At 42.7% G+C, this 15,208-nt stretch overlaps 1 protein-coding gene across 1 annotated transcript in view; it reads right to left on the minus strand.

Annotated features, from left to right (window-relative positions):
* The window catches only part of slc24a4b (solute carrier family 24 member 4b), a 212,391-nt gene that overhangs the window by 109,885 nt on the left and 87,298 nt on the right, over positions 1-15,208 (minus strand). The window contains exon 3 of the mRNA XM_060917863.1: positions 6,640-6,716. Within this exon, the coding sequence (XP_060773846.1) occupies positions 6,640-6,716 (77 nt within the window). The remainder of the gene's footprint in view (positions 1-6,639; positions 6,717-15,208) is intronic.

Here is a 15,208-nt window from a genome sequence, read left to right on the forward strand (position 1 = left end):
GTTTTCTAGTTCAGGAAGAACACAGAGATGTCTTACGTTTTCTGTGGTTCAAAGACAACAACCCTGAAAATGAAGTGGTGGATTATCGCATGAGAGTCCATGTATTTGGGAATAGTCCATCCCCGGCAGTAGCAACGTATGGGTTAAGACGATCTGCTCAGGAAGGTGAGGAGGACTTTGGCAAAGATGTGTGTGTCAGTTCATTAAGACAGACTTTTACATGGATGATGCCCTCAGGTCCTTCCCAACTGAGGCCAAAGCAATTGATGCCTTGAAGAGAGCCCAGAAGTTGCTGGAACGTTACAACATAAAGCTTCACAAGATTGCCTCTAATAGGGCACAAGTCATGGATGCTTTCCCTAAAAAGGACCGTGCCAAGCGCATTGAAACCCTGGATCTAGCAGTTGATGACTTACCTGTTCGGCGTAGTTTAGGTGTGGCCTGGAACATGATGGAGGATAAATTCACCTTCAACATTCTTGAATCCCAGAAACCCTTCACGCGCAGAGGTGTTTTGTCAACGATAAACAGCCTGTTGGATCCATTGGGCTTTCTGGCGCTGGTGATGGTCCAAGGCAGACTCCTCCTATGAGAGCTAGTGTCTCAAAGTACAGACTGGGACACACCCCTGCCTAATGAGAAGCTAATCAAATGGAAAAGATGGCAGAAAATTCTCTGCAAGAGCTGAACGAGTTGACCATCCCACGTACCTATGCCTCGTTTCCATTAACAAGGGCCAAGGCCACAGAACAGTGTACATTCTCAGATGCCTTAGTAAAGGCCATTGCAGCAGTAGCTTACCTTAAGGTGGAATCTGAAGAAGGGCTCAAAGATGTTAGCTTCGTCTTTGGCAAGGCAAAACTCGCACCTCTAGCAGAACTCACCATACCTAGATTAGAGCTCTGTGCAGCAGTGTTGGCCATAGAGATCGCAGATCAAGTCAGAGAGGACATTGGTCAAGAACTGGATAGGATAACATTCTTCACAGACAGTAAGGTGGTGTTGGGTTACATAAATAATACATCTCGGCGATTCTATGCGTTTGTGAATAACCACGTACAAAGAATCCGTCAGTCAAGTCACCCGAGTCAGTGGAGATATGTGTCCACCGAAAACAATCCAGCTGACCATGCCACAAGGTGTTTGTCAGCTAACCAGCTGCAAAGTTCCAATTGGCTGACTGGACCAAAGTTTTTGCTGAACCCGGAGAATTCAACATTGGACGCTCACTTTGAACTGATTGATCCAGACTCAGATGTGGAGCTTCATCCTGAGGTTACAGCTTTTCTGACAAAGGTCCCAGGAACACAGCTGGACACAGAGTGCTTTGAAAGGTTTTCATCCTGGAGCAGACTGATAAAAGCTGTAGCATGGCTGAAGCACGTTGCACAGAGTTTCCAAAGGCCATTGCAAGATCCACAATGTGTTGGTTGGCATTTCTGTGGAAAAGGCATGACAATCACGTAACTCACAACAGCAGAACACGTTATCATCAAGGCTGTGCAGCATGAGGTGTATGCAGAAGAAGTTAAGTGTATTCAGCAGAGTCAAGATTTACCTTCACACAGTCCTCTGAAGAAACTCCCCCTGTAATGGACAAAGAAGGTTTGTTACGTGTAGGAGGCCGCATCACTCATTCAGACTTACCTGTAGATGAGATTTACCCGATCCTGATTCCTGGTAGGCACCATGTTGCCACATTGCTCGTCCGTCACCACCATGACAGAGTTCAACATCAGGGAAGGCACTTCACAGAAGGTGCTGTGCGTGCAAGTGGCCTATGGATAATAGGAGCTAAGAGAACCATCAAAAGTCTTATCTTAAAGTGTGTGACATGCAGGAAACTACATGGCAAATTGGAACAGCAGAAAATGGCAGACCTACCCCAAGAGTGATTGCAACAAGAGCCCCCATTTACTTATGTAGGTCTGGACGTCTTCGGTCCGTGGGAGGTCGTCACACGCCGAACACGAGGAGGCAGTTCCAACAGCAAGAGATGGGCATTATTGTTCATATGCATGTCCACAAGGGCTGTTCACATAGAAGTGATTGAGTCCATGAGTGATTTGAGCTGTATAAACACCCTTCGCAGATTCTTCTCAATTAGAGGACCTGTGAAACAGTTGTGGTCAGACCGTGGAACCAACTTTGTTGGGGCCAACACACAGTTGAAGTTGGGAACGGGTCTTGATGAGGACCACGTAAAGAACTACCTTCGCACCCAAAGGTGTACTTGGATCTTTAATCCCCCACATGCTTCTAACATGGGTGGAAGTTGGGAGCGTATGATCAGAACAGCACGACGCATCTTTGATTCAATGTTACTCCAAGCTGGAAAGTCAAAGGTCACTCATGAGGTGTTGTGCACTTTGATGTCAGAGGTTATGGCTATTATCAACTCTAGGCCACTCGTTCCGGTTTCCTCAGATCCTGAGGCACCTCTGATACTTACCCCAGCTATACTGCTTACGCAGAAGATTGGCATACCACCTGCTCCACCAGGAAACTTTGCAGAGGCTGACGTCCTGAAACATAAGTGGAAGAGAGTTCAGGAGGCAATAGTACTTGAGCACGCTTCAGGTCAGACAGAAGTGGCACGCCAAGAAGCCAAACCTCAAGGAAGGAGACATATTGTTGTTGATGAAAGACAAACAAGCCAGAAGAAATGAGTGGACAAAGGGAAGAGTCATGAAGGCCATCCCAAGCGCCGATGGACTAGTGAGGAAGGTTGAAGTGAAAGATGTGTCCCACCAGCCCCCCAAGACTTACCTGAGACCCGTCTCTGAAGTGGTCTTACTCCTGGAGTCAGAGGTGGTTTAGGTAGAGATGTGGCACTCTAAAGGTGTCAGGCAGGGAGTGTAATGTAAGGGGAAGGGAAAATGTATTTTGAAAAACAGGACTCTTAAGTTGAATATTTTGTTGTTTGACTTGTGAGCTTTAGTTCCTGTTAAGGCAGCCATTTTGGTTTAAATAGTAAAGGAGACCCATGTAATAATACAGCAGATCGAAGTTCATGTTCAGCCTACACATCTAATCCTGGTGTTTTCGTGCGGCAAACCCAGTAAGTTTATTAATGAACTTGCAAGAAAGAGAAAAGAGATGTTAGATATATTTTGTAACTTTCTGTGATTTTGTTCATTAGAAGTATACTTACCTGAAGGGCTAAGGATTAGCGTAACTTGTGGAAGAAAGATTATTTAATTATTTGTAACATTTTGTATTTACTTGTGTAATTTGAATTTATTGCAGTTTTACCTTTTCTTCATTAAATTGTCCAAATACGGCACTCTGCCTGTTTCTTGGGGAAGAAAATGAGGAAACGAGTTTAACTTGCTGTTTCATGCTAGATGAGAACAGTACAGTTAAGCTTAAAACAAGTCCTGACTTCAACCCTGTTAAAAATATATGGACCGTGCTTATAAGTCAAGTCCATGCCAAGAAAAAAAAATTAATTGAACTCTACCAATTCTACCATGACGAGTTGAGAAACATCCAACCAGAATTCTGCCAGAAGCTTGTTCATGGTAAACAAAAAAATGTTTGGTCAAGGTGAATCTAGCGAAGAGACATTTTACCCAAATATTAGGTGTGCTGTATGTATATTTTTGGCCATGTATGTATAATTTTGACCCTGTGTTGATTTCAGAAAACCCAAAGAAAATTAAAACTTGTGCACTAAATTCTAGTATTTTTTTTATTCAAGATGCATGCTGTACAATCATTCTGACACAGAAAAAGAAATTACTGAAAGCCCAAATATTGCCATGACATTCATATCCAAGATGACATTCATGTCACTGTATGTAAACTTCTGACTACAACTGTAGAGGTGGGAAGATAGATAGATAGATAGATAGATAGATAGATAGATAGATAGATAGATAGATAGATAGATAGATAGAAGGGAAAGAGGGACTGAGGTCATGGTGGGGATATGGTGTGTGAGTGGGATAAAGGAGAGGAGAAAGATGGAGATAAAAGGACAGTGATTTGAGGATAGATGTGAGGTGGTAGATGGAGATGGGGAGAGAGACTTAGAAAAGAGAGATAGATTAGGATAAGGGAAGAGAGATGGAGGTGGAGGCAGATGGAGATGATGAAAGAGGGAGAGTGAAAGACAGATGAAAGGAGAGAGAAGGAGGTAGATGGAAATAAAAGAGCAGATTGAGGTAGAGGTGGCGAGATGGGTGGATGGAGGGACAGACATGAATGGTGAAAGATTAGTAAAGATAAAGGAAGAGAGATGAGGTAGAGGTTGAGAGAAAGATGAAGATAAGGGAAGTACTGTGGAGGTACATTGTCTTGCAAAAGTATTCATCCCCCTTGGTGTTTGTACTGTTTTGTTGGGTTAGAAGCTGGAATTAAAATGGATTTTTGGAGGGTTAGCACCATGTGATTTACATAACATGTCTACCACTTTAAAGGTGCACATTGTTGTTTTATTATGACACAATAATTAAGATGAAAAACAGAAATCTGGAGTGTGCATAGGTATTCACCCCCTTTTGTATGAAACCCCGAAATAAGAGCTGGTCCAACCAATTCACTTCATAAGTCACATAATTAGTTGGTTAAGATCCACGTGTGTGCAATCAAAGTGTCACATGATGTCTGTATAAATCAACCTGTTCTGGAAGGACCCTGACTCTGCAACACTATTATGCAAGCAACATGAAGACCAAGGAGCACTCCAAACAGGTCAGAGACAAAGTTGTAGAGAAGTATAGATCAGGGTTGGGTTATAAAAAATATCCCAAACTTTGAATATCCCACAGAGCACCATTAAATCCATTATAGCAAAATGGAAAGAAGATGGTACCACTACAAACTTGACAAGAGAAGGCCCCGCCCACCAAAACTCACAGACCGGGCAAGGAGGGCATTAATCAGAGATGCAACAAAGACACCAAAGAGAACACTGAAGGAGCTGCAAAGATCCATAGCAGAGATGGGAGTATCTGTCCATAGGACCACTTTAAGCCGTACGCTCCACAGAGCGGGGCTTTATAGAAGAGTGGCCAGAAAAAAGGTCATTGTTTAAGAAAACACATTTGGAGTTTGCCCAACAGCATGTGGCAGACTCCCCAAACACATGGAAGAAGATTCTCTGGTCAAATGAGACTAAAAGTGAACTTTTTGGCCATCATGGAAAATGCCACATGTGGAGCAAACCCAACACCCTGAGAACACCATTCCTACAGTGAAGCATGGTGGTGGCAGCATCATGCTGTGGGGATATTTTTCATCTGCAGGGACAGGAAAGCTGGTCAGGACTGAAGGAAAGATGGATAGCACTAAATACAGGGCAATTCTGGAAGAAAATCTGTTTGAGTCAGCCAGAGGTTTGAGACTGGGATGAAGGTTCATGTTCTAGCAGGACAATGACCCTAAACATACTGCTAAAGCTACACTGGAGTGGTTTAAAGGGAAACATTGAAATGTCTTGGAATGGCCTCATCAAAGCCATTTTGGAAATCACATGATGCACTGCTGCGCGTTGATTGGTTGAAAGGTGAGTGATGTTGAATGCGTCTGCAAGAAACCACACACCGATGTTTTAAATGTGAACTTTCAAAATGAGTAACAAAAACAGGACTAGAGACTCACAACACACCATGTGATGGTATCGAAGAGTTGGAAATTAAACAAGTAGTGCACAAAGTCTAAATTTATGATCCACTGTGTGGCTTCAAATCATTATTCTCAAGTTTATTTGGGTGTGCTGATTGGGGGATACTGATAGGTAAAACAGCATGGCGGGTAAGGTTCACGAACACCGTTCAAGCTTTGGCCAGTCATATAAACCTAGGAATGCAATCATGTGATATTTTCAATCATGGCAGCGCCAGCAGAGTAGACGAACTTTTTGGCTCGATTGAGAAAATCGGCAGCAGGGGACACTAATACTGATTTTAAGTTCTTGACATGTTGATTCAGGAAACCTTTATTGTTTTGTGATCAAATGGCGACCAACAGATTGGAGTGGACCGTTCATGAATTACAGCTTTGGGGAATTTTCCATGCCATAACTTGTAGGAAAAGAAGGCTAAGGAGGATTGTGTACTGGGGCATGTAGCGACTGTGGGTGAAGTTGGATGAAAGGAGAGATATAGAAGGGAAGGTAAACAGATAAATGGAAATAAAAGGAGATAGGTGGCAGTACAGATTAAGAGATGATGGAAATAAAGAGAGGTGATAGAGGTAGAAAGGCCGTGATAGACAGATGATGAAAGAATGAGATGAAGGTAGAGGTGGAGGTATATATGGAGATGAAGAAAGATGGAGTGGAGAGACGGAGATGAAAAAAGAGGTATGGAAATAAGAGATGGAAGTAGAGGTGGGTAGAGATGAAGAAAGATGAAAAACAGTGGAGAGACATGGAGATGAAGACAGAGGGAGAGGTATATACAGAGAGAAAGAGAAGAATATGGAAGTAAAGGTGGAGAGGAAAGAGAGAGAGGAAAGAAGGCAGAGCCATAAATGGATGAAAGGCATAAATGTGAAGATGAAAGAGATGTGGAAGTGAAGGCAGTTATAGAGAGGAAGATAGTGGTGAAGATAAGAGGGGAGAGAGAGAGAGAGAGAGATCCATTATCAGCAGGCAAAGATGCGACAGAGAGTTGAAGCTTTTTTCCTCACCGCTAGGATATGCAGTAGCACTGCTCCACTTTTCCGCTCAGCGTTGGTGAAATAGTCATCAGGAAATTCATGTATGGCTGCAACACACACACACACACACACACACACACACACACACCTGGATCATTTCAGTTCTATAATCTGATTGGCTGAGCTATGTTCGAAGCTGTTGTCACATCCTCAATACGTGCACTTGTGAACACATAACAATAATTCAGTTCTATAGTAAATCACTGTGCCAATAACACCAACAAAACTTTTACACTTCAGCCATTATTCGGTCCAGAGAACATGCTTATCTTTGCTGGGTCCATTCTTTAAAGGACATGGGACATGGATTTTTTTCTGAGTATAATTATGTATAAAGGACATAAGAAATGCCATCTAAATCACTGCAGGGCGTCAAAAATGTGAAAATCATCACATTATTCAACTTTTTTATACATCAGCGTAAAACGATTCGTTAATTAGCTAAGCGGTCACGTGACCCGTGACGTCACAAAAACTTTTCAAGGAGCCAGCGCTTGGGAATCTAATGTAAACAGGTTACTGAAATGGACACCATCGACAGTGATATTCCCGATGTTTCACAGAGATGTGAAGTTAGACCCTATCAATTCGAACCGATAGCTGGAAATTCACATGAACATGGATCTTGTCTTTACTCTGACGGGTCAGATGATTCTGAGAGTGAGAGTTCATTCAATCCCCATGAAACTGAAAGCGGTCGCTCGATAACACTTCCTGGTAAGTTAAAAACAATTCTGCTCAAAGGCTAATGATCTGTTGAAAGAAGTATTATTTTTGTATCATACATTGAAAGTTCATCATAGATCTAGCTAAAGTCCGTTGCAAGCTAGTTTTTTTTTTGCTGATATTTTTCAAGATTGATTGAGATACAATGCTTCCAGAGTCCGAGATGAAAACATTCAAAATGGCGAAACGAGTCAGAATTATGATAATCAATAATTGATGCACCCAAAATTATAATACTAATCCTTACTGCATGAGGCCCATGGTAAAACCACACTTCCAGGAGGGGCTGCCGTCTGCCTCCCAAGCCGGCCGAGAGCGCTCCTTGTCGGGCACGGCCAGGCGGGCGAATGCCCTGGTCCGTCCGCCCTGTCTAAAAAATAATGGTACAACTCCGAGTGAAGGTATCAATGCGCTGCCGAAGCGCGCAGAAGGTGTTAGTACGCCTGTCATTATAGTGCGGACTTTCCATAGCATAGAAAATCGCCACGTTTCAATTTGTGTAACTGAACTTTGTTTCATGTCACTGGTCATATAAACCTATGTAAACAGGAAAAACGTGGAAGAGTTTGGTCGCATCTAACTACAGCCCCAAAAAATACCATTGGCCATGCTGAGCCTAGCTACATTGCTAACAGGAGTGACAGCGTGTCTGACTGACTGGGAGGTCGCAATACACCATGATGTTCAATGTACGTTAAACACTCTAAAAACGAAACAATTTTCTTGTCATCCAAGACACAAAAACTATTTTGTCGCATTCATCATCATCATGATTCACACTTCTCCTCCATATTCATCTACCCGCTTGTGCTGTACCCGAAAGTTTTTGTGACGTATGATCACGTGACAGCGGCTCTTCCGGTTGTAAAATATGTACCGGTATATTAGAGCTCGAGCAGAAATGCCATATAATCATCACGAATATAACGATTTTGCTGAATTTAATAGATAATTTTGTATTTGTTGATGCAATTATTTCATATTTTTAATGGAAAGAAACTGATATAGCGTGCATTTATGTTTCATGTCCCATATCCTTTAAAGAGAGCAACCAAAATTTCTTGTTAACAGACTGCAATGCAGGGCTCCTGAGTGGCACAACAGAGACTGCACATCTGGATGCTGATGATACCACAGGCATCATGGAGTCTGGAGAGTAAAACTGGCTGAGCTTGGTATACTCCGTCTCTCCAACACTAGCCGATCATGGGTGTCTGTGAGCTCATGTATGCACAACAGGGCAGATAGTGCTTTCTTCTGAGTGTGTTATGCTCCTCGGTGACGCAGCATGAGCAGCCGTTTGAAAATAAGTGGTTGGCTGGTTCAAAAGAAGTGACACTGGACATACGGAACAATCTGCCCCCCCCCCCCCCCATCTCTTCCCTCTGTCTGTCCCTCTCTGTTGAGTTGCAGGTCAATCCTGAGACACCAGTGATGCTGACCTCTTCTGCTCCTCGGACTTGCCTGATCCATCCTGATGCCCTACGTCTGGCTGGAGTCTCATCACATACGGACAGTCAAAAATTGCACTTGGAAGATGGCTCTGGACACTTACAGTAATGCATCTATGTCTGAGGACTGCAGTTGCCATGAACACTTTTGCACTCAAGTTTCCATCAATGAACAGTTTATAACTTCAACAAAACAGACTTCATGTTAAAACTATAATGATTTTCCTGGTTACACAATTATACTTTGTGACTCTATAGGACACAGTCATAGAAGCAAGTTATTTATAATCATGCTATCTGTTATCACCCAAATGAGGATGGGTTCCCTTTTGAGTCTGGTTCCTCTCGAGGTTTCTTCTTCGTGTCACCTGAGGGAATTTTTCCTTGACACCGTCGCCACAGGCTTGCTCATCAGGGATAGATTAGGGATAAAATTAGCTCATGTTTAAAGTCTTTAATTTTCTGTAAAGCTGCTTTGTGACAATGTCTGTTCTTAAAAGCGCTATACAAATAAACTTGACTTGACATGTCAGCCATCACCTTCCCCGGTAGGTAGCTGTCATATGATGGAGGAAAGCTGGCTAGCTGGTAGGAAGTGGCCAAACCCAAATTAGGGAGAAAATATCCAAACAACAAAAACGTACATTGAATTGTAGAAGAATGGTTTATTGTGAATATCATTAATAATAAGCTGATTTACTTTTATCATATACGTTTGCCGAAATGTTATAAAAGCAATACGTTACTCAAGGTCATGCATTACAGTAACAAAGTACAGTAAAAACACACTTGTGAAAATTAAAAGCACATTTTTGCAATATCTAAAAATATCAGGTCATTCTGTGGCTGGGAAGTTATTTAATTTGAGGGGATTAAAGCAAATAATGTGCATGAAATCACTTGCTTCACGCAGTTAAGCAAACCTTCTTTTGGGTTTTATGGCAGCTAGCATCCACAGTGTTGCATTACTGCCATCTACAGGTTTACCTTTGACGGTGCACTGACAGTTCCATCATTCTGTCGCTAAACGAATAGCTGATCACACCAAGGTGCTCGCTGACCGCCAATATTTTTTAGCTTGGTCCTGCGTTTCCTTTCCTTAATTCATATATAACATAATATCTTTTCTTCTCGCTTTCCATTACTGTAGTCGGTCTTTCATGTTTCATTCACACACTCCTGTCCTCCATTTTTTTCTCTCCTGTTTCAAATTTGTATCCCACAATGCCTTGCGTGAACAGGGGAAAGCCCACCATGTGATGCATGATGTAGTATGTTGAATTGGGTCATGGTGAAGCAGGAAAAAATAGTGGAGAATTTAGGGCTGGTGCGGATTGGGGGGGCCTCCAAAAAATTGTTTTAGTATTGCAGATACCAAGATATACCCGCCGTTTTTTTTTTTTTAATTTAATTAATAAGGTTTAAAAAAATAAACAAAATAAATCGTTATGTGGGATTGAGCTGAAGAGTCTATGGTATACATTTATATTTAATGATAGTTCCTATAGCTTAGGGTTTTTTTCGCTTGTGACACGAATGCAGTGAAAAGCAAGCTGGGCAAGTCCTGCTGGATTTTAACAGGGCACTGGAACTTCATGCATTGACATAACATACTGTATTCCCAGACTGCACTGTAGCCTACATGTAAAGGGTGTGTGCCATCTTTTTATGTTTATGGTATTGTTAACACACATGCTCACAAGCCAATGGCTGTCCGGCTACTGTTCGTATTCATTAATAGGGTATCCCTGTACTCACTATACCCTGTGTATGTACATGGGACACGTGCCGTTTTGGGGGTGAGCCTCACTTTGATTTTTACGACAGCGGCTGGATAGGTCTGTGAGGGATGTTGATTTTTGCAATGGCGCTGAAGAAAATCTACTTGAAATCCTCTGATTCTTGGGAACTAAGACTTATTATAAGACTTGTTCACATGCAACTCGCACAATCATTGTATTGTTCTCTCAGTCTATTAGGCTCAGGAGCTCAGATTGCAGCTACTGATTATTACTTTGTATTATAGATATGCAAGTCTTGCAGTCTTTGTTTATAGATATCTCAGTATTAAGCTCTGTCTGAAGTGGCCACTTACACGACCTCAGATGACCTGGGTATATTCACCGTCTTATCTGTACATTGAATGTCCTGAGCAGGAGCTCAGATTACAGTTGCTAAAATAGTAATAATTTATTGATAGAAAGTGTTTTGTGGTCCGTGTACAACACTGTAGTGTGTCATGTGGTAATGCATTATAGGACAATGCAACTTTCATAAATATTACCATATATCAGTTGTAATTATGTTCTATGCATAACCTGCAACTCTGACAATATCATTTTCAGTGACGAATAAAATGGCTTTGCAAGTTCCTACTTATAAAACATATTTTTGATATTTGCCCCTGTACCAAATCCAAAATCCCAGCCCCTGTACCATGCACTGTGCACTGGGAACTTCCGGTGGTTCGGCTCATGTCGCTGATAATAGTACAAAAACAAATATCAGGCTATAAAATCATTTTCTATGTCCAAATATAAAATGGAGACTGAAATGTGATGCTATTAGATTGCCTTTATTTGTCAAGTTACTGGTTCCGTGGTATTTTTCATCAGCACAGAAGCTTTTAATCAGTCGTTCTTGTATTATCACATTGTCTTTGGCTCTGACTCACTGCACTGCCACTGTATTCTGTAGACTCCACTGACTGACAGTATAGCTTTCAGCCCTGCCTGTCTGTTCAGTCAATGTCAGTGCTGAAATTTCTTTGAACATTTCTATGTTAGACCAGTAGACTGATAAACAACTGGTGTCAGTGGGGTGACAGGTGTAATAGTATCCGAGAATAAATCTCTGAATTCCGGTCTGCTTAACGCACATACAAATGGATGAGATCTTTTCAATTTATGAAGTGAATCATCAGTAATTACTTTCCAAATCTTTTATTCAGGGCGGCACAGTGGTGTAGTGGTTAGTGCTGTCGCCTCACAGCTAGAAGGTCCGGGTGCGAGCCCCGTGGCCGGCGAGGGCCTTTCTGTGCGGAGTCCGCATGTTCTCCCCGTGTCCGCGTGGGCTTCCTCCGGGTGCTCCGGTTTCCCCCACAGTCCAAAGACATGCAGGTTAGGTTAACTGGTGACTCTAAATTGACCGTAGGTGTGAATGTGAGTGTGAATGGTTGTCTGTGTCTATGTGTCAGCCCTGTGATGACCTGGCGACTTGTCCAGGGTGTACCCCGCCTTTCGCCCATAGTCAGCTGGGATAGGCTCCAGCTTGCCTGCGACCCTGTAGAAGGATAAAGCGGCTAGATATAATGAGATGAGATTTTATTCACCACCATGGACCACTGGGATCAATGTAGAATGTTCCTGGTTGCGCTGGAAGGCAGAAGAGGTAAAAGGCATTAGAGTCAAATGTACAAGCAGCTAGCGGCTAAGATGATTGTTGCTCAGCCTCAGCTAAGCATTAAATGTTTAATATTCAATCTACATCATAGGATTTATTTCTCACTGGATGTCTGCTAGTACAGCTAGATTATAAATGAGCACCACAGAATGCAGTGCAGTCAGTCAGAGCCAAAGACAATGCGATAATGACCGATTAGCTTCTGTGCTGAGGAAAAATACCATGGAATAGACAAATAAAGGCAATCTAATAACGTCACATTTCAGCTTACTTTCGATATTTGAACATGGAAAACAATTTTATAGCCCAATATTTGTTTTTGTACCATTGTCAGCAACATGAGCCAAGCCACCGGAAGTTCCCAGTGTGCAATGCATGCTGGGATTTGGTAAAGGGGTGAATGGTAATTTTCTTTAAGGTTTCATTGTCTCTGACAGCTCAAAATGCATCTCCAGGTATTTAAAAACTGCAGGGCTTCCAGGGCCTCTGGCGGTCTCTGGACCCCTGGCCTTACTGGGTTGACACCCCCTCCCTCTTCTCATTTTCCTGGATCCGCCCCTGTAGGGCCACCAATTCAGTAGCTTTCAGTCCACTTAAGAAAAATAATTGGGTGTCTGGGAAAATTCTTTTTATGGCCTACACTTGAAAAATCTGAAAGGCAGTCTACCTTTAACCTGTGATATAGTCACTGTAATGAACACCATCTTGTGGATTATTGCTTTAATCTAAACCTGCACAGTGAGCTCAGACTGATCAGATAAATGATTTACCTCACTAAATTGCTCGAGTTGGAAAGATTCAACGATTTGAATTTTTCCAACTCTTATTACTAATGTTGGGTGGTATGGTGGTGTAAGTGGTAAGCATTGTCACCTCACAGCAAGAAGGTTCTGGGTTCAAGCCTAGTGGCTGACGAGGACCTTTCTGTGTGGAATTTGCATGTTCTCCCCGTGTCTGCATGGGTTTCCTCCAGGTGCTCCAGTTTCCCCCAAAGACATGCAGGTTAGGCTAATTGGTGGCTCTAAATTGACCGTAGGTGTGAATGGTTGTTTGTCTCTATGTGACAGCCCTGCGATGACCTGGTGACTTGTCCAGGATGGACCCTGCCTCTTGCCCATAGTCAGCTGGGATAGGCTTCAGCTTGCCTGAGACCCTGTACAGGATAAGTGGCTGCAAATAATGGATGGATTACTAATGTTATCATTTTAAAACATTATAACTGGTTTCCTTTTGCATTGCAGGTTTTCCCCTCTGTCTGTGCCAGTCATCCCAGTGAAAGTGGCATGGCCTTTCAAGTCCATGTCATCTTTGCAATACTGAATCATACTATTGTATGTTTCACTGAATCAGCCCTGAATCATATTGGCTCCTTGAATGTATCTCTTATACATCGGAGTGTTAACTGTGGTCTCTGTCTCTCTCTCTCACACACAGAGAGAGAGAGAGAGAGAGAGGGGAAGACTGCCATGCAGCAATCAGCTCCTGCTGTTCAGCATGACTGGGTAATGCAGCTCCTTTGGAAAGGTCAAATACAAGCAAAGTCCTCACACTCCTCTGTGACAGGAATACAAAGTGCAGCTGTACTAGTGTATAACACAGATGTTCGACAGCTACATCCTAACGTTCTGCGGATCTGCTGGATTGGAAAAATTAAATATGCATGTCCTGTTCACCCAGTGGTGGCAAAGGAACCAGTCAATACCTCAATATCATGCAATGCCACAGCTTTCAGTTTATCATGGCAGCTTGGTATAAAAACCCTTCCTGTTATTAGAGTTGACTTAACTACTTTAAACAAAGTATGACATCACAGGTTCAGACCAGATAAAGAGGCTCACAGGTGGTCTTTGGTAGAACGACATGTAAAAGGAGATTTTCACTTCTTTAAACAAGTAGAACTCAACACTAATGGTGATGATGGAGAGGCTTCCCCACTCAAGTCCTTCTTGTTACTCCTGTGTATGACAAAAATAACATTAAAGTAAGGTATACTTTAAACAAGCAGAAAGCTACTGAAGAAAAATAATTTCCTGAAATTTGACCTTGTGGTGTCCTTGACCCTGTTTGGATCAATTTTAGGTTGTTTTCACGTATAAACGAACCAAACCCAGTACTCTTAAAGTGGACCAAAAAGTTGACCAACAGACGAGGAACTCGGGGGGGTTTGTGCTCACGTTTACCACTTTTCGACCAACATGGAGTGGGTCCTTGAATTGGTTCCATTCAAGATTCTTTGAACCTTGGTACCAGGGAAAGAACCAGCCCAAGTTTCCACCAGTTTCCAGTGTGACCACTGTATTCAAGGATGCATCATCAGTGGAGGACATCGCACAACACACAAAGGAAGTAAACAGTAGTAGCAAGGTAGCGGAGTGTGTTGATTACCTGCAAGATTTTGTTCTGTTTTTGCAGATACTTATTTTCATCCAAAAAACAAGCATGGACCAATCACTAATGATAAATTGGCATAGAAACTCTCCAAACTAATGGCATACCCACTGATGTTGTCACAGTTCACACTGGAAAAAAATAGTCTCAATGAGGCTGTAGCCGGGTGGCACAGTGGTGTAGTGGTTAGCGCTGTCGCCTCACAGCAAGAAGGTCCAGGTTCGAGCCCCGTGGCCGGCGAGGGCCTTTCTGTGTGGAGTTTGCATGTTCTCCCCGTGTCCGCGTGGGTTTCCTCCGGGTGCTCCGGTTTCCCCCACAGTCCAAAGACATGCAGGTTAGGTTAACTGGTGACTCTAAATTGACCGTAGGTGTGAATGTGAGTGTGAATGGTTGTCTGTGTCTATGTGTCAGCCCTGTGATGACCTGGCGACTTGTCTAGGGTGTACCCCGCCTTTCGCCCGTAGTCAGCTGGGATAGGCTCCAGCTTGCCTGCGACCCTGTAGAACAGGATAAAGCAGCTAGAGATAATGAGATGAGATGAGGCTGTAGCCCATAGTCAAGTCAAGTTTATT

This window comes from Neoarius graeffei, chromosome 3, assembly GCF_027579695.1.
Source record: "Neoarius graeffei isolate fNeoGra1 chromosome 3, fNeoGra1.pri, whole genome shotgun sequence".
NCBI classification, from domain to species: domain Eukaryota; kingdom Metazoa; phylum Chordata; class Actinopteri; order Siluriformes; family Ariidae; genus Neoarius; species Neoarius graeffei.